This window comes from Ranitomeya variabilis, chromosome 2, assembly GCF_051348905.1.
Source record: "Ranitomeya variabilis isolate aRanVar5 chromosome 2, aRanVar5.hap1, whole genome shotgun sequence".
NCBI classification, from domain to species: domain Eukaryota; kingdom Metazoa; phylum Chordata; class Amphibia; order Anura; family Dendrobatidae; genus Ranitomeya; species Ranitomeya variabilis.
The window spans coordinates 378,128,426-378,146,699 of record NC_135233.1 but is presented as its reverse complement, the minus strand read 5'-3'; the positions used below and the strand labels follow the sequence as shown (position 1 = coordinate 378,146,699).

At 46.4% G+C, this 18,274-nt stretch overlaps 2 protein-coding genes across 4 annotated transcripts; both read left to right on the top strand.

Annotated features, from left to right (window-relative positions):
* The first annotated feature begins 362 nt into the window (after nt 1-362).
* LOC143806125 (oocyte zinc finger protein XlCOF8.4-like) lies at nt 363-7,690 on the top strand. 2 transcript variants are annotated; one of them, XM_077286095.1, is made up of 8 exons: nt 363-561; nt 4,135-4,261; nt 4,348-4,536; nt 4,608-4,731; nt 4,960-5,039; nt 5,122-5,221; nt 6,281-6,392; nt 6,687-7,690. In XM_077286095.1, exons 2-8 carry the CDS (start codon nt 4,184-4,186, stop codon nt 6,985-6,987), a joined length of 984 nt encoding a protein of 327 aa, XP_077142210.1. In that variant the 5' UTR covers nt 363-561; nt 4,135-4,183; the 3' UTR covers nt 6,988-7,690. The 2 variants fall into 2 exon arrangements, with proteins under 2 accessions (XP_077142210.1, XP_077142209.1); XM_077286094.1 differs by having other exon boundaries at nt 6,281-7,690.
* A 3,966-nt stretch (nt 7,691-11,656) lies between these two features.
* LOC143806124 (uncharacterized) lies at nt 11,657-17,449 on the top strand. Of its 2 annotated transcripts, none has more exons than XM_077286092.1 (7): nt 11,657-11,806; nt 14,149-14,281; nt 14,379-14,567; nt 14,639-14,792; nt 15,013-15,110; nt 15,200-15,308; nt 16,434-17,449. In XM_077286092.1, the coding sequence occupies exons 2-7, from the start codon at nt 14,180-14,182 to the stop codon at nt 17,105-17,107; spliced, it is 1,326 nt and encodes a 441-aa protein (XP_077142207.1). In that variant the 5' UTR covers nt 11,657-11,806; nt 14,149-14,179; the 3' UTR covers nt 17,108-17,449. The 2 variants fall into 2 exon arrangements, with proteins under 2 accessions (XP_077142207.1, XP_077142208.1); XM_077286093.1 differs by having other exon boundaries at nt 11,679-11,806; nt 14,360-14,567; nt 16,434-17,447.
* The last annotated feature ends 825 nt before the right edge of the window (nt 17,450-18,274 follow it).

Genomic DNA, 18,274 nt, shown 5'->3' with positions numbered 1-18,274 from the left:
CCCTGGTGGTGAAAGGGGTTAAATATCCATGTCTCTGGTGGTCTGGGGTGGTGAAAGAAGTTAAATATAGAATTCCTTGGTGGTATGGGGTGGTAAAAAGGTTAAATATCAACGTCCCTGGTGGTCTGGGGTCATGAATGCGGTTAAATACCAGATTCTCTGGTGGTCTGAAGTGGTGAAAAGGTTAAATATTAATATCCCTGGTGGTCTGGGGGTGGTGAAAGGGTTAAATACTGACAACCCTGGTGGTCTGGGGTAGTGAACTATTGGCTTCCCTGGTGGTCTGGGGTAGCGAAAAAGATAAATATTAACGTCCCTGGTACTGAGAGGGGTTAAATAATGCCCCTTGTGTTTTCCTCAGTGACTAGGTTTGGACATCATTGACTTCCGTAGTTCTCCCCCTCCCCGGCGTCTCCGGGTTTCCTAGCAACGCTCTGGATCACTGCCGGTGCCTTTCCCTTGACCGTGGGCGGCGACACAGAAGGATCCTGTAGAGCCGTGAGAAGCCGTCACATTGCCTGCCATGGGGAGTGTGCCGCCTGCTGTCCTGAGGGCCTAGCGGTCAGTAACGTCCTGCACCTGTTGTTATCACATTGTACATTCATTATTTCATGTGATTCATTGAGTCGGTGACCGGTGACCAGTGTGACATCGTCGTGTGACGGGGACTCCTTCTTCCAGTTTTTGTATGGGTGCATTCACATTAGGCGCAATTTTACGCCACGGAAAAATCTACAAAACCTCCGGATTCTATGGGGCAAGAACGGGGATATTACTACAGAAAGGACCAGGACGGGGACATTATTACAGGATGGGGCCTTTATTACAGAAGGGGCCAGGATGGGGGACATTATTACAGGATAGGGCCAGGATGGGGACAGTATTACAGAAAGGGGCCAGGATGGGGGACATTATTACAGAAGGGGCCAGGATGGGGACATTATTACAAAAGGGGCCAGGACGGGGACATTATTACAGAAAGGACCAGGATGGGGATATTATTACAGAAGGGGCCAGGACGGGGACATTATTACAGAAAGGGCCAGGATGGGGGACATTATTACAGAAGGGGCCAGGATGGGGGACATTATTACAGAAGGGGCCAGGACAGGGACATTATTACAGAAAGGGCCAGGACGGGGACATTATTATAGAAAGGGCCAGGAAGGGAGACATTATTCCAGGACGGGAACATTATTACAGAAAGGAGCCGGGATGGGGACATTGTTACAGAAAGGGCCAGGACGGGGACATTATTACAGAAGGGGCCAGGAAGGGAGACATTATTACAGGACGGGGACATTATTACAGAAGGGGCCAGGACTGGGACATTATTACAGAAAGGGCCAGGATGGGGGACATTATTACAGAAGGGACCAGGACAGGGACATTATTACAGAAGGGGCCAGGATGGGGGACATTATTACAGAAGGGGCCAGGACGGGGACATTATTACAGAAGGGGCCAGGACGGGGATATTATTACAGAAAGGGCCAGGACGGGGACATTATTACAGAAAGGGCCAGGAAGGGAGACATTATTACAGAAAGGGCCAGGAAGGGAGACATTATTCCAGGACGGGAACATTATTACAGAAAGGAGCCAGGATGGGGACATTGTTACAGAAAGGGGCCAGGATGGGGGAACATTACAGAAAGGGGCCAGGACGGGGACATTATTACAGGAAAGAGCCAGGACGGGGACATTGTTACAGCAAGGGGCCAGGACGGGGACATTGTTGCAGAAAGGGGCCAGGACGGGGGAACATTATTCCAGAAAGGGGCCAGTACGGGGGCATTATTACAGGAAAGGACCAGGACAGGGACATTATTACAGCAAGGGGCCAGGACGGGGACATTTTTACAGAAAGGGCCAGGACGGGGACATTATTACAGAAGGGGCCAGGACGGGGACGTTATTACAGAAAAGGCCAGGACGGGGACATTATTACAGAAGGGGCCAGTTTGGGGGGGGACATTATTACAGAAAGGGGCCAGGACAGGGACATTATTACAGAAGGGGCCAGGATGGGGACATTATTACAGAAGGGGCCAGGACGGTGACATTATTACAGAAGGGGCCAGGACGGTGACATTATTCCAGAAAGGGGCCAGGATGGGGACATTATTACAGCAAGGGGCCAGGACGGGGACATTATTACAGAAAGGGCCAGGATGGGGGGGACATTATTGCAGAAAGGGGCCAGGACAGGGACATTAATACAGAAGGGGCCAGGACGGTGACATTCCAGAAAGGGGCCAGGACGGGGACATTATTACAGGAAAGAGCCAGGACAGGGGGGAGACATTATTACAGAAAGGGACATTATTCCAGAAGGGACCAGGACGGGGACATTATTCCAGAAAGGGGCCAGGACGGGGACATTATTACAGGAAAGAGCCAGGACAGGGACATTATTAAAGCAAGGGGCCAGGACGGGGACATTATTACAGAAAGGGCGAGGACGGGGGGGACATTATTACAGAAAGGGGCCAGTACAGGGACATTATTACAGAAGGGGCCAGGATGGGGACATTATTACAGAAGGGGCCAGGACGGGGACATTATTACAGAAAGGGCCAGGATGGGGGGGACATTATTACAGAAAGGGGCCAGGAAAGGGACATTATTCCAGAAAGGGGCCAGGACGGGGACATTATTGCAGGAAAGAGCCAGGACAGGGACATTATTAAATCAAGAGGCCAGGACGGGGACATTATTACAGAAAGGACCAGGACGGGGGGGACATTATTACAGAAAGGGGCCAGTACAGGGACATTATTACAGAAGGGACCAGGATGGGGACATTATTACAGAAGGGACCAGGACGGGGACATTATTACAAAAGGGGCCAGGACGGGGACATTATTACAGAAAGGGCCAGGATGGGGGATATTATTACAGAAGGGGCCAGGACGGGGACATTATTACAGAAAGGGCCAGGATGGGGGACATTATTACAGAAGGGGCCAGGACGGGGACATTATTACAGAAAGGGCCAGGACGGGGACATTATTACAGAAAGGGCCAGGAAGGGAGACATTATTCCAGGACGGGAACATTATTACAGAAAGGAGCCAGGATGGGGACATTGTTACAGAAAGGGCCAGGATGGGAGACATTATTACAGAAGGGGGCAGGACGGGGACATTATTACAGAAGGGGCCAGGATGGGGACATTGTTACAGAAAGGGCCAGGATGGGAGACACTATTACAGAAGAGGCCAGGACGGGGACATTGTTACAGAAGGGGCGAGGAAGGGAGACATTATTACAGGACAGGGACATTATTACAGAAGGGGCCAGGACTGGGACATTATTACACAAAGGGTCAGGATGGGGGACATTATTACAGAAGGGTCCAGGACAGGGACATTATTACAGAAGGGGCCAGGATGGGGGACATTATTACAGAAAGGGCCAGGATGGGGGACATTATTACAGAAGGGGCCAGGATGGGGACATTATTACAGAAGGGGCCAGGACAAGGACATTATTACAGAAGGGGCCAGGACGGGGACATTATTACAGAAGGGGCCAGGACGGGGACATTATTACAGAAGGGGCCAGTTCGGGGACATTATTACAGAAGGGGCCAGGACGGGGACATTATTACAGGAAATGGCCAGATTTCCGTCAGTCCGTAGACTACAATGTGGTGGACCTTGGCAAGGTCCATCTCTGTAAGGCTAGGGTCACATTGCGTTATGTGACCGCGTTTAACGGACTACGTTACACCGCGGCATAACGCGGTGTTAACGTAGTCCGTTAACGCCGCCATAGCCTGTAATGGTGAACGCGTCGCTAGCATTGGGCGGGCGCTAGCGATGTGCCGTCATTTGAGTGATTTTGCGCTTAACGGATTGCCCTAACGCAATGTGACCCTAGCCTAAGTAAGGGTGATGGTGTGATGATGGACCTCGTCGACTTCTTGCTGTTTTGCATGAGCTCTGGAGCCGAAGACTCGCACAGGACTGCCGCATTCATTAAGGCCAGGAGCATTGTAGCTGACTATGTCCTATGATGGGCCGGTGCCTCCGCTGTCGGGTCCGCTCACATAGCAATCTACAGGCTTATCATGTTGTCTCTGTATTTAGTGTATATCCGTATCTGATTCTCTTTTTTTCTCTTCAGGTTCCTGGGATCTTTCTCCACTTGATCATCTCTTACTGACCAATCGAAGATGGACAAGGACAGAGATAACATGGCCGAGCGGATCTTAGGCCTCACCCTGGAGATCATCCACCTGCTGACCGGAGAGGTGAGGGCTGGGCATTATATGCCACAAGGGTTCCTAAGATGGCAGCATGTAGTGACATTTATCCGTGCGTCTCTCCTCACACACAGGATTACACCGTAGTGAAAAAAACAGATGAGTCCGTGGCCTCCAGTTCCCGACGGCAAGAATCAGGGGGATGGAGCAAGAGCCAAATCCCCAGGATGGTCCCTCCGCCCTCCACCCTAATACACGGGAGGAGCAACGAGCTGCAGATCCTGGAGCTCATCAGTAAGATCCTGCAGGTGGTGACCGGAGAGGTGAGTGCTGCCGGGGACGCCGGGACCTTATATAATGTGTCTGGGTGATGACGGGACCGTTGTGTTGTCAGGTCCCTGTGAGGTATCAGGACGTCACCGTCTATCTCTCCATGGAGGAGTGGGAGTATATGGAAGGACACAAGGACCAGTACAAGGACGTCCTGATGGAGGACCCCCGGCCCCTCACACCACCGGGTAAGAGGAGACTGCCATTTGTTGTGAAGAGTAATTAGGGAATTTTCACAAAATAGATTCTGGGGGGTCATGTGATGATGAGTTCAGTTCAATAGTCCCGGGTCCTGGTGGGCTTTTGAACCCACAGTAAAGCCGAGATATGTGGCTGCATTATTGTGGAGGAATCTGCCGGATCCTTCTCAGTAGGTGATCACATCGGGATTCACTGTGTTTTTCCACATCTTACAGGTGGATCCAGTAAAAGCCATTCACCCAACCGATGCGGCAGTCCTCAGGATGGAAACCAGGACGTGTCAGAGCATCACCAGGTAGAAGGACGAGAGGAGAATAAAGAGCCATGAGGACACATTGTATTACATGATATCAAACACCTTCTATTTCATTTTATAGAACGATGATCTAATTATTGTCAAAGTGGAAGACCCCGATCAGGAGGATGATGGGGCTGATTCCCCGGAGGAGGAGGAAACTCCTACCGCCATCAGCACCGGTGAGTATGGAAGATATACTATTGAGGCGAATAGATAAGTGTAGTCATCTTAAAGGAGCCTCCAAGTATAAATGGTTTTCTTTTGCTTTAACGTCTTCAGGTAAGTGATACTGATGGTAATTTCCTTACTAGGGTCCTGGTTATTTCACACTCTGTCCTCCGAATACTGCAGCGCCGTCTGTGTGGCCGGACGAGCGTCTCTCCAGACATCCCTGCGAGACTCAGATCTAGGCCCTTATAGGATTCAGAGAGGCAGACGTCGGCTCATGTGTTACAACCGAAGGACCATAACTGAGCCCATAATTCAGGAATAAAGCCACCAGTGAAAAAAGCACCATCAGTGTTATTTACCTTCACAACCAGGCCGGAGATACGACGTGTGCTGCATGGAGTAGCGCGGTCTTGATAAAAACTGTAGACAATCAGCTGGCAGAATCCTGGACAGGAGGCGCTGAGAGGGTTAATAACATATATGGGTCCAGGGTTGTTAGGAATGATTAGATGAGATGGGAAGAACCAGTCATTCCCACCCGCCGATCCAGGAGGAGCAGCTGGTGTAGATCGGCAGCTGAGCTGCTCAGTCCGTGTCTGGGAGTGGAGGTGCAAACACCTGGTATTTGGGTCTGTGTGTAGAGGTGGAAACATCTGTGGGCCCTGGTCTTTGTGGGAGACACCTCACCTCTGGTCAGACCGTGCAGTGAGAATCTGAACAATATTATGAATGATGCAAAATAGCCTTGGCACTCGGATGTTGCTGCCTGTCACTTGCACTTTTGCTTCTGATTTCCTTTTACTTGTGCAATCAGTGCTACTGAAGAAGGTCCACGTTGGGATCGAAACGTCTATTTTGGATTGCCTAAATATGTATTTACCGTTTTCGCATCCAAGTGCCAAGTTTACTTTGATAACAAGACTGTTTATCTGCTTTGTTGGGAAAGATTTATGAACTTTAATAAATCTGCCTGCTTGGACAAAGGAACTGCATCCCTGTGTGAACGCTGCCTACTACCTGAGACTGAAATCCTACCAAACATAAAATAATCCGTTTTTTCTTTACAGGAGATGACGGCTCCAGAGACTCGGAGGGACATCTCCTGCCATATTTAGATCGCGATGCAGAAAATTACAACATCCCACAAGATCTGTATGGAGACCACCTTGTTATGCCCAGGTTACCTTCCACCCTCGACAGCTTAGATCTCCCATCTGATGATCCCGCTCCTCTCACAGAACCTTCATCAGATCAGTCCCAGGTTCCTAAACCCTTCCCATGGTCTGAATACAGGGAGTATTGCAGAAAGAAATTGAATTTGTTGTCGCGGAATCACAGGGACGAGAGACAATTTTCATGTCCCGAATGCGAAAAATGTTTTTTGTACAAATCCAACCTATACGACCATCTAAAAATTCACACCGGGGAGAGGCCGTATCTGTGTTCTGATTGTGGGAAATGTTTCACCCGCAGATCAGACCTTGTCAGACATCAAAGAACTCACAGCGGGGAGAAGCCGTACTCGTGTCCGGACTGCGGCAAGAAATTTGCCATGAAATCAGTTCTAGTCGGACATCAGAGAATTCACACCGGGGAGAGGCCGTTCTCATGTCTGGAGTGTGGGAAACGCTTCAACCGGAAATTCAGTCTTGTGGTCCATCAGAGGATTCACACTGGGGAGAGGCCGTTCTCATGTTCAGAATGTGAGAAATCCTATACAAACAAGAAACAGCTGGTTCTACATCAGAGACTGCACACGGAGGGACAGACGTGACCGGAACGTGGGAAATGCTTTACCGGGAAGGCTACGTTCCTACTGGGTGGATAGGCGCAGATGTTCCTTCTATTCACAGTAACATGGACCGGTGTAGGAGACTTTTGGGAATCTCATGCCCTCAGTGCAGAAAACATCCGCAGCGGGCACTGATGTGTGTTGCAGATTTGAACTGTAAAGGGATCGTCCCCTCATCTTATCCCCTCGTCTTAAGGGCCCCATACATAATAGATAGTTGTCGGCTGAACAATGGCCATCGTGCCCGGTTCTCCCACACATGGGAGCTCGCGCTCTACCAAACATTTCTGTATTCTCGACAAAAGCCGCGCTGTTAGATCCCTCTGGCGGCTGCTTATCTCGCCAAAAATAAAAAGGATCAGCTGCCTGGAATCAGAGACATCAAATCCTCAGATCCCCCAACATCATCTTTTGGTGGAGTCGGGATGCCTCCATACACAGTGTTGGCCAAGCCTGCAGCACGTTCAGCCGACAGTCTTAATATGTATGGGACTCTTAAGATATTAATGACTGATGCAGAGAATTGATCATCAGTATCAGATCATTGGGCGTCCCACACCCGCCACCACCAATGGCCAAAGTTAATAAAAGCTGATCCTTGGGGGTGCTAGGGGGTCGGCCCCCTAAAAATATATTGTTGACTTATCCCACTTACTGGTCAATAAAATCTTTATCTTTTCCACCAGATGTTTTACAAAAACTGAAGCCGAAAAAGAAAACATATGTAGAGCAAAGTGTTTTTACAATAAAAATTATTAGGAAAAGTCTTTCATGCATTGATTTGTAGCTCCTAAAAGTACTGGTGTGAGCGTTGCCTTCAGAAATCGCACAGGAGCAGAACGACTGTCATGTTTTGGAATCTTAAGTTTACTGGAAAAATCTGAAAATTCTAGAAGAAAATCATTTTCTTGTTTCCAAGACATTTAGGTTTTCGTGCCCGTAATGAATGATGGTGGCTGGAAAAAGCAAAAGTGTCTCATACCGTGGGCAGGAGATTCACACGCAGCTTTAGGCAGAGTTTTGTCAGTATTTATTTCAGGTGTTTAATAATATGGCTGAATGTTGCTGTAAAGGGGTATTTCCATCCCGTATATTTATGGTATATCCACAGGAACGCCCGTCTATGTATGGGTGATGCAAGTTTCACCAGTAGGACCCTCATCGATCTCGGGAACGGGGTCCCAGTGCACAAAACTATCAGCGGAGAGTTGGTCAAAATTTCCATACAAATTAATTAAGTCCAACATCCTCTGCACTGATGGCGGCGTGTGTCAGAGCAAGGTTCTCGAGAAAAATGAATCTAGTGTGAATTTATGGCATATCCTATGGATAAATGTATGAGTTCAAGTTTTTGAAAAGTTTACATATAAATAATTTTTGGTTTATTGGGGGCTTCACTGGACAGGAACCGCGATAACATATAGGTCGCCTTCACATAACGGAAGCGGATGCCAAATACACCGCGAGATACTGCTGAAACCATTCTGACATTAACAACGACTTAACCAGGAATATCGGCACCCGGACACATCAGAGATCGTCCTTATGCCTTTTCAGCCAATTTTCTCTCTAAGTGGGCTTCCTCCCCTAAGGTGGACTGCACCTGCCAGTCTCTGGGCTATCTTAAGTCCACATTTAAGCTGACTCCATCCTGGCACCCCCATAGTCAGCCTCGCTGACTGCAAAGTCCAGGACCTATAAGTCCTCTTATGTATGATGGGGTGCTGGTTTCAGGTGAGTTGTTGGCTTCTCCTGCCGATACTTGTGTTATCTGCAGTTGAGGTCTTTTCGTTCGTACACAATATACTTTTCCACCACCCTTCAAGACCTGTTTTCCGATCTCCTCCTTGGCTTTCGGTTTCTCAGGCCATCTCCGATCTAATTCAGTCTATGGTTATCGTACCCAACCCCTCTTTAGAAAGATACACAGGTTTTTATTCAAAAAAGGACGGTTCACCTGGCCTATCCCGGACCTGAAATGTCTCAATACTTGAGAATCAAGTCTCTGCAGTTGGTCAAAGCTTCCATAAACCCGGCAAGTTTCTGGTCATTGATGGACATCCAAGAATCGATCTCCTCAGACCCATCTTTTCTCCTCACCAGAGGACTCTGAGGTCCACCACTCTTATTACACGGACCGGCTGCAGGTCTACATGACATGACGACCTCACAGAAGTACATGAAGCCGTCATGCTCTGGTCAGGAGACTTGCAGCCAGTCCGTGCATTAGCGGTCCGAGACCCTCGGACGTCTGAATGAGCTATTACACTTCACACCTTTCCTGAAATTTACAGATACCGCCCAAGTCCTCTTTTAACAGGTGACCCATTGAAATCCCATTGTATCCCGGGTACTCACCGATGTCTGGCCCTATGGCTCTACGAACGTTAGATCTCTTCATACAAGGAGGGAATCTGGGAAAGAAATTGTACCTGGGACGTCCAGAAGTGTTGATGTCTAACTTTAAACGGGTTGTCCAATAATGGACAACACCTTCACTGTTCAGACGCCCCCATAAATCAGAGTTTTGTAAACCAGATGGTAACAAACCTTCAGCTGTGTGAAGTATTAACCCTTTAATGACCACCAATACACTTTTTTTTATATCCCCCAAATGAGTGAAAATGCAGCAGATGTCAACTGGACAACCATGGCGGACACCGAATCACCCCCTACATGCTGCCGGCCACAGTGATATCGGCATCTAAACGGTTAACAGAGCACGAGCGCTCCCTCTTCAACCTAATCGGCAACCTGATATCAAGATTGTGTGGTTCTAATGGCAATGGCGACCCAAAGCCGAGTAATGTCCTCCGGGTGTCCCCCAGCTATAAGGGTCTACATAGTAACAGCAAGGCCGAAAAAAGACGTTTGTCCTTCCAGTTCAGCCTATATTCCATCAGAATAAATCCCCAGATCTACGTCCTTCTAAAGAACCTAATCACTGTAAGATACAAAATTGTTTTGAACAGCTGACATGTGCCCGCAACAGCCGCAGGTGGAATCGCGATCCACCCGCGGCTGTTAACCCGTTAAATGCCGCTGTCAAACTCAGCGGCACTTCTGGCAAGTGCGCCGGAAATCCTGCCCATCGGTTACCCCGTCACGTAACCGCGGGTCACTGATGGGTCAGCATGACAACCAGAGTTCTCCAGCAGACCTCTATGATTGTCACTGCTGGAATGCTATGAGCGACACCTGGTGGTCAGCACTCATAGCAAATCAGCCATTCTGCTACATAGAGGTGATCTGATCATCGCTGCTATGTAGCTGAGCCGATCGAGTTGTGCCAGTGTCTAACCTCCCATGGAGGCTATTGAAGCATGGCAAAAGTAAAAAAAAAAAAGATTTTAAAAATATTAAAAAAATAAAATATATAAAAGTTTAAATCCCCACCTTTCGGCACATTCAAAATAAAACAATAAAACAAATCAAACATACACATATTTGGTATCGCCGTGTTCAGAATCGCCCGAGCTATCAATAAAAAAAGGATTAACCTGATCGCTAAAAGGTGTAACGAAAAAAAAAGGTCAAAACCCCAGAATTCCTTTTTTTTTGTTGCCGTACCATTGCATTAAAATGCAATAACGGGTGATTAAAAGAACGTATATGCACAAAAATGGTATCATTAAGGCTATGTTCACACTGTCCTTTTTTTGCTGCGGATTTTTCAGGTCCTGGTTTTGTAAAACCGCAGTGCAAAACTGCGGTGGTTTTCCCTGCGGTTTTCTGTCCTTTTTCTACTGCGGATTCCACTGCGGGTTTCCAGCTGCACTTTCCTATTGGTGCAGGTGGAAACCCGCTGCGGAATCCGCAGAAAGAATTGACATGCTACTTTTTTTCCGCAGAAAATCAGCGCGGATTTTCAAGCCGAAAAAAGGAAAGTGGGAACAGCGGTTTTTGTTTTCCATAGGGTAACATTGTACTGTACCCTGCATGGAAAACTGCTGTGGATCCGCAGCGTCAAATCCGCTGCGGATCCGCAGCAAAAACCGCATTGTGTGAACATAGCCTAAAAATGTCAGCTCGTCAGGCAAAAAATAAGCCCTCACCCAACCTGAGAGCCTGAAAAATGGAGACGCTACGGGTATTGGAGAATGGCGCAATTTTAGTTTTTTGTAACAATTTGGATTTTTTTTTCACTACTTAAATAAAAAAGAACCTAGACATGTTTGGTGTCTATGAACTCGTAATGACCCGGAGAATCATAATGGCAGGTCGGTTGTAGCATTTGGTGAACATGGTAAAAAAAAAATTTAAAAAACTTTGTGGAATTGCAATTATTTTGCAATTTCACTGCACTTGGATTTTTTTTCCTGTTTTTGAGTACACGATATGATAAAAGCAATGCTGTAGTTCAAAAGTAAAACTCGTCTCTCAAAAAACAAGCCCTCACATGGCCATATTGACGGAAAAATATAAAAGTTAAGGCTCTGGGAAGGAGGGGAGTGAAAAACAGAAACGCAAAACCAAAAAACGGCTCCATCATGAAGGGGTTAAGTCTGTGCAGGATCCCCGGGAGCAGGTATCTCGCTATTGGCACCCAAACATTTATGTAAACGAAGACTTCAGTGGATGGAGAATCTTTTAAGAGGACACGATCATGTGACCAATCACATGGAGTGAGGGGGGGAGTGAGGGCTGTGATGATATTACGTGCTTGGTCACATGATCATGACATCATCAAAGGTCCTTCATCCACAGTGAGCTGGAGCCTCCTGGGGAGTCGGTGAATGTTTGCAGGGTCCAGCATCGCCCCCCATTGTCAGCGTCCCCCCCGGATTCTGTACACGTCCAGGTAATGTCTCCTCCATGACTCCGAACAATGCTCTTTATTGCATGTGACAATCTCCTGTGCTTCATGTGATATCACGCCAGTGATTGTCTTACCGCTGTCTCTAACATCATGTCCTCCCTCTATCTGAAACTGAACCTGTCAAAAACTGAACTCCTCGTGTTCTCTCCCTCTACAAACCTACCTTTGCCTGACATTGCCATCTCCGTGTGCGGTTCCACCATTACTCCCAAGCAACATGCCTGCTGCCTCGGGGTCATCCTTGATTCCGAGCTTTCATTCACCCCCCACATCCGATCACTGGCTCGCTCTTCTTATTTGCATCTCAAAAACATTTCTAGAATTCGCCCTTTTCTTACTTTCGACTCTGCAAAAACTCTTACTGTCTCACTTATTCATTCTCGTCTGGACTATTGTAACTCTCTACTAATCGGCCTCCCTCTTACCACACTCTCCCCGCTCCAATCTGTCCTGAATGCTGCTGCCAGAATCATATTCCTCACCAACCTCTTCTTACCTCTGCACCCCTGGTATCGCCAGTATTAGATCAGATAGACAGGATGGACAGCAGTGTGAGCAGCCTCCTCTTACCTCAGGACCCCTGATATGTCCAGTAGTATAGTACAGACCAAAAGTTTGGACACACCTTCTCATTTAAAGATTTTTCTGTATTTTCATGACTATGAAAATTGTACATTCACACTGAAGGCATCAAAACTATGAATTAACACATGTGGAATTATATACTTAACAAAAAAGTGTGAAACAACTGAAAATATGTCTTATATTCTAGGTTCTTCAAAGTAGTCACCTTTGCTTTAATGACTGCTTTGCACACTCTTGGCATTGTCTTGATGAGCTTCAAGAGGTAGTCACCGGGAATGGTCTTCCAACAATCTTGAAGGAGTTCCCAGAGATGCTTAGCACTTGTTGGCCCTTTTGCCTTCACTCTTTGTCCAGCTCACCCCAAACCATCTCGATTGGGTTCAGGTCTGGTGACTGTGGAGGCCAGGTCATCTGGCGTAGCACCCCATCACTCTCCTTCTTGGTCAAATAGCCCTTACACAGCCTGGAGGTGTGTTTGGGGTCATGGTCCTGTTGAAAAATAAATGATGGTCCAACTAAACGCAAACCGGATGGAATAGCATGCCGCTGCAAGATGCTGTGGTAGCCATGCTGGTTCAGTATGCCTTCAATTTTGAATAAATCCCCAACAGTGTCACCAGCAAAGCACCATCACACCTCCTCCTCCATGCTTCACGGTGGGAACCAGGCATGTAGAGTCCATCCGTTCACCTTTTCTGCATCGCACAAAGACACGGTGGTTGGAACCAAAGATCCTCCTCAGACCAAAGCACAGATTTCCACTAGTCTAATGTCCATTCCTTGTGTTCTCTGAAGGCCTGCTGCACAAAGTCTCCTCTTAGCAGTTGTTGTAGAGATGTGTCTGCTGCTAGAACTCTGTGTGGCATTGACCTGGTCTCTAATCTGAGCTGCTGTTAACCTGCGATTTCTGAGGCTGGTGACTCAGATAAACTTATCCTCAGAAGCAGAGGTGACTCTTGGTCTTCCTTTCCTGGGGCGGTCCTCATGTGAGCCAGTTTCTTTGTAGCGCTTGATGGTTTTTGCCACTGCACTTGGGGACACTTTCAAAGTTTTCCCAATTTTTCGGACTGACTGACCTTCATGTCTTAAAGTAATGATGGCCACTTGTTTTTCTATACTTAGCTGCTTTTTTCTTGCCATAATACAAATTCTAACAGTCTATTCAGTAGGACTATCAGCTGTGTATCCACCAGACTTCTGCTCAACACAACTGATGGTCCCAACCCCATTTATAAGGCAAGAAATCCCACTTATTAAACCTGACAGGGCACACCTGTGAAGTGAAAACCATTTCCGGTGACTACCTCTTGAAGCTCATCAAGAGAATGCCAAGAGTGTGCAAAGCAGTCATCAAAGCAAAAGGTGGCTACTTTGAAGAACCTAGAATATACAACATAATTTCAGTTGTTTCACAATTTTTTGTTAAGTATATAATTCCACATGTGTTAATTCATAGTTTTGATGCCTTCAGTGTGAATGTACAATTTTCATAGTCATGAAAATACAGAAAAATCTTTAAATGAGAAGGTGTGTCCAAACTTTTGGTCTGTACTGTATATCAGAATATCAATATGGAGCAGTCCTCATCTTGGTTGTGCAGTAAGGAGTATCAGAGGACCCCTGATCTGGTAATTATGGGGATACCTGAAATGCTTCATTGGTCATTAGTTTCAGATATTAGATCTTTTCCTTAATATTTCCTCTAAGTGAATGTATCGCTTGACTTGTCCTCTCTCCAGGTCCCTGCTGTGAGGGACCCTCTATCAGATAATGGTCCTACTGACTGACCAATTAAGGATGGACAGGAGTCATAAAATGGCTGAGCAGATATTAAGCCTCACCCTGGAGATCATCTACCTGCTGACCGGAGAGGTGAGGACTTGTCGTAATTGTCATATGATGTGACTCTGGATAAAGATGAGGCGAGAGATGATGAGTGATGTATATCAGTGCGTCTCTCTGTACACAGGATTACACAGTTGTGAAGAAATCTGGTGAACGTGGGACAACCAGCTCCGATCACCAAGCGTCAGGAGGATGGAGTGAGATCAGAAGTGCCATCATGGTGCCTCCACCTCCATCACCGTTGCATGAGAGAAGCAACGAGCAGAAGATCGTGGAGATCACCAATAAGATCCTGCACGTGGTGACCGGAGAGGTGAGTTCTCCCGGGGACGCTGGGACCTTATATAATGTGTCTGGGTGATGACGGCACCGTTGTATTCTCAGGTCCCTGTGAGGTGTCAGGACGTCACCGTCTATCTCTCCATGGAGGAGTGGGAGTATATGGAAGGACACAAGGACCAGTACAAGGACGTCCTGATGGAGGACCCCCAACCCCTAGCAACAACCATTAAAGAGGAGACTGCCCATAAACATAAAGGTGGGCTTGTGACTTATTTATTTTATGTTTTTCTCTGTCTTCTGCCTCCTTCCGGACTAGTGAGGCGGACTACGCTCGTCTCTATTGTTTTCTGATGTACATCAGACTGATGAAGGCCAAAATGAGACTATTTGCCCTCTGTTGAGTTTTCCTGGCACATATCAGTGTGAATTCAGCTTGATCCGTATATGTTCAGTAACCTTATACGTGTTTCTTACAGATCGACCAAGGCACAGTCCCTCACCAGAAAGTTGTCCCTGTCTAGTTTATTCTAAGGAAGGTCCAGGAGAAAATCCAAATGTCCCTCAGGATCGACAGGTAGAAGAATCCTTCAACAAGGACATGAAGTGCCACAAGTAGACATCACTGCGTTATACTGTATATCATTTACTGCATTTTTCTTTTAGAACAATGAGCTGATTATTGTGAAAGTGGAAGAGACGGAGGGAGACGAGGAGTATTACAGAAGTGACGACCTGAAGAGGGAAGAGGAAACTCTGACTAATGTCAGCGCAGGTGAGTAATAACCGGACAAGAGAGAAGAGCCAACACACAAGCCGACCTGCCTCCCCATGTATGGGGAACGCTCAACGCTTCCTGACGGTTGATATCAGGGGAGATCGGTATCAAACAGCTTGAAGTTCAATACGTGAGCCTTTTGTTCTCGGGGAAGATCAGCTGACCCCAGATCTGTCTGTCCGAACCTTTCTTGCCATCCTCTATCTACTGAGAACCCCTGGACCCTCAGCTAAGCCTTTATGAATGACCATATTCATGTGTCCTCATCCCAATTGTCAGCACAGTCTAAATCTCTGTTACCAGCAGTGTCGTTCTCTCTTGTGCTCGGCTCCGGAGGTCTGATGTCCCCCATTATAAGTTGACGAGATTAATTCTTCCAGACATAGAAGGTTCTCGCGTGTCCTATATCTTTTGGGTGTACGGAGCGGGATCAGGAAAATCAATTTCTCCATATTCGGCAACTACTGACTGTGACATACAGCCAATACCTGCCCCTAACAGCAATAAACGGAGCTCTGATCTCTGCCATTTAACCATTTTCGTGCCTCTGACAGGAGCATTTCAATGGCCCAGTCATTCCAGCGTCCATCAGCTGAGCCACAGGCCGGGCTTCACTGGAGACCAGTGATTTTTTTTTTATGCCCTGGAATATTAAAGTATTCCATTATACCGTACAAGAGATTAAAAAAATCATAAGTTCAAGTCCCATAAGGGCACTACAAAATAAGCTAAAAAGTAAAAAATATATAAAAGTTTTAAATCACAAATTGCAAAAATAAACATTTGATAGCATCGCGTCCGTAAAAATCCAATTTATCAAAATAATAAAATGATTTAACCCGTATGTTTAACTGAACTCCTCCGAGTGGATTTTTAGCTGCATCAAAACTTCCTTGCGGTCACAAATCAGCTTAGAGGAATTTAGTAGAAGCCAGATGTGCGATATAATCACTGCTGTCATAACAATTGTACACGGAAGCTGCAGAAAGATTGACTTTTTATGAAAATGGCCCATGAATCCAAGATAGGGAGATCTTGGGTTCCCTACTGGGGACATGGACTCCTGATATATGGCATTAGAGTCTTGGTGTCCATCTACCACTATCTTTTTCTTCCCAGCAGATGTTCCTCCGAGCCTCGGCTGCAGTCCGCTCCTGTCATCTTCAGAATATTCGTCAAACCTTAATATCTCACCGACTATTTATGGACAGCCTTTTATTACCATAAACCTTCCTTCCCTCATCACCGGCGGCAATCTGCTGTCTGTTCCCACCACGGTCCTACAGCCGTCATCCGATCAGTCACAGGCTCCACGGCTGCCTCCAAAGGCCAGAGGAGAGAAGAAGCCGAACAGCCGCAGAACCGAAGGACGATTTCCTTGTGCGGAATGTGGAAAAAGTTTTGCGATGAGATCAAACTTTCTGGAACATCTGAAAGTTCACACAGTGGAGAAGCCGCTCTCGTGTACCGTGTGCGGGAAGTGTTTCAAGCGGAAATCCGATCTCGTCAGACACCAGAAAACTCACACCGGGGAGAAGCCGCACTTGTGTACAGAATGTGGGAAACGTTTCGCCATTAAATCAAACCTCTTTGCACATCACAGAATCCACACAGGAGAGCGGCCGTTCCCGTGTCCCGTGTGTGGGAAATGTTTCATCCAGAAGTCGGATCTGGTTGTGCATCAGATCGCTCACACAGGGGAGAAGCCGTTCGGCTGTACGGTGTGCGGGAAATATTTTAACCGGAAAAGAAGTCTTGTCCGACATGAGAGAATCCACATGAGAGATAAGTCATAGTCGAGGGTCCACAATGGGGGAAGCGTCATCCAAAACTTTGTGTCAGCCGGAACCATTGACAATTTTATGTAGGACTTTTTTTTTAAATAAATAAGCCACATCTTGTATATTAGAAAATCCACACAAAGAAGAAATCGTTTCATGTGAAGAATGTGGGAAATGTTCTTCTAGGAAGTCAAATCTCATTGAATTATTACGGGAAAAATATATATTTTTGTACTGTGTTAATCAGTAGATAGAAAAATATTAAAGATTGAGAGTCTTCAGTGGTTGAAAAGATAAATGGTAAGAGACGACTCAGGTTTCTTCATCAGGTATAGAATAACACAGAATCTGAAGAGTCACATATTTATACACAGGAGGACGCAGGAGTAATGCAATAGATAGGACAAGTGACGTGAAGCAGAACTATCAGGACGGGAGACGGAGATACAATAATGGCAGCAAAGATTGGAGGAGTTCATAGATAAGGAGTATGAAAGTTTTATTGTCCTGTGATTGAGGTCTGGTTCATGTTTGTGATTATTATTTATATATACCAAATGTTCAGCTGGGGGTCTGTATGTGGGGGAGACAGGGCAAAACGTAGAACAAGGTTGAATTCTCATCACCACACGATAAAAGAATCCATCTAACTGTGGACAAACAGTTTTGTCTTCCTGATCATAGCACCATGGACATGAGATTACTTGTATTAAAACGTAACTTCAAATCTCAGAGAGACAGAAGAGTTTGTGAATATACCGTAAGCTGATAACGACCTTTGACACTATCAGTGCAGGAATGAATGTGTCGCATGGATTTATGTCTTTCTACATCACCTAAGAAATGTGCTCCTCAGACCATTTGGGGGCATTACAATCATGGACCAGACCTCAATCGCAGGACAATAAACCGTTCACACTCCTTATCTATGAACTGTTCCAATATTTATGGACATAACTGTTTATCACTGTCCCCTAATAATAGTAGTTTTGCGTCACGTCACCTGTCTTATATATGACATTATTTCAGTGTCCTGTTGTGTATAAATATGTGATTCTTCAGATTCTGTGTTATTCTATGCCTGATGAAGAGACCCGAGTCGTCTCAATTTGTTACCTTTTAAGGACTGACTGTAAAGATACTATCAACCACTGAGGACTCTCAAAAATTGAATTATTATTA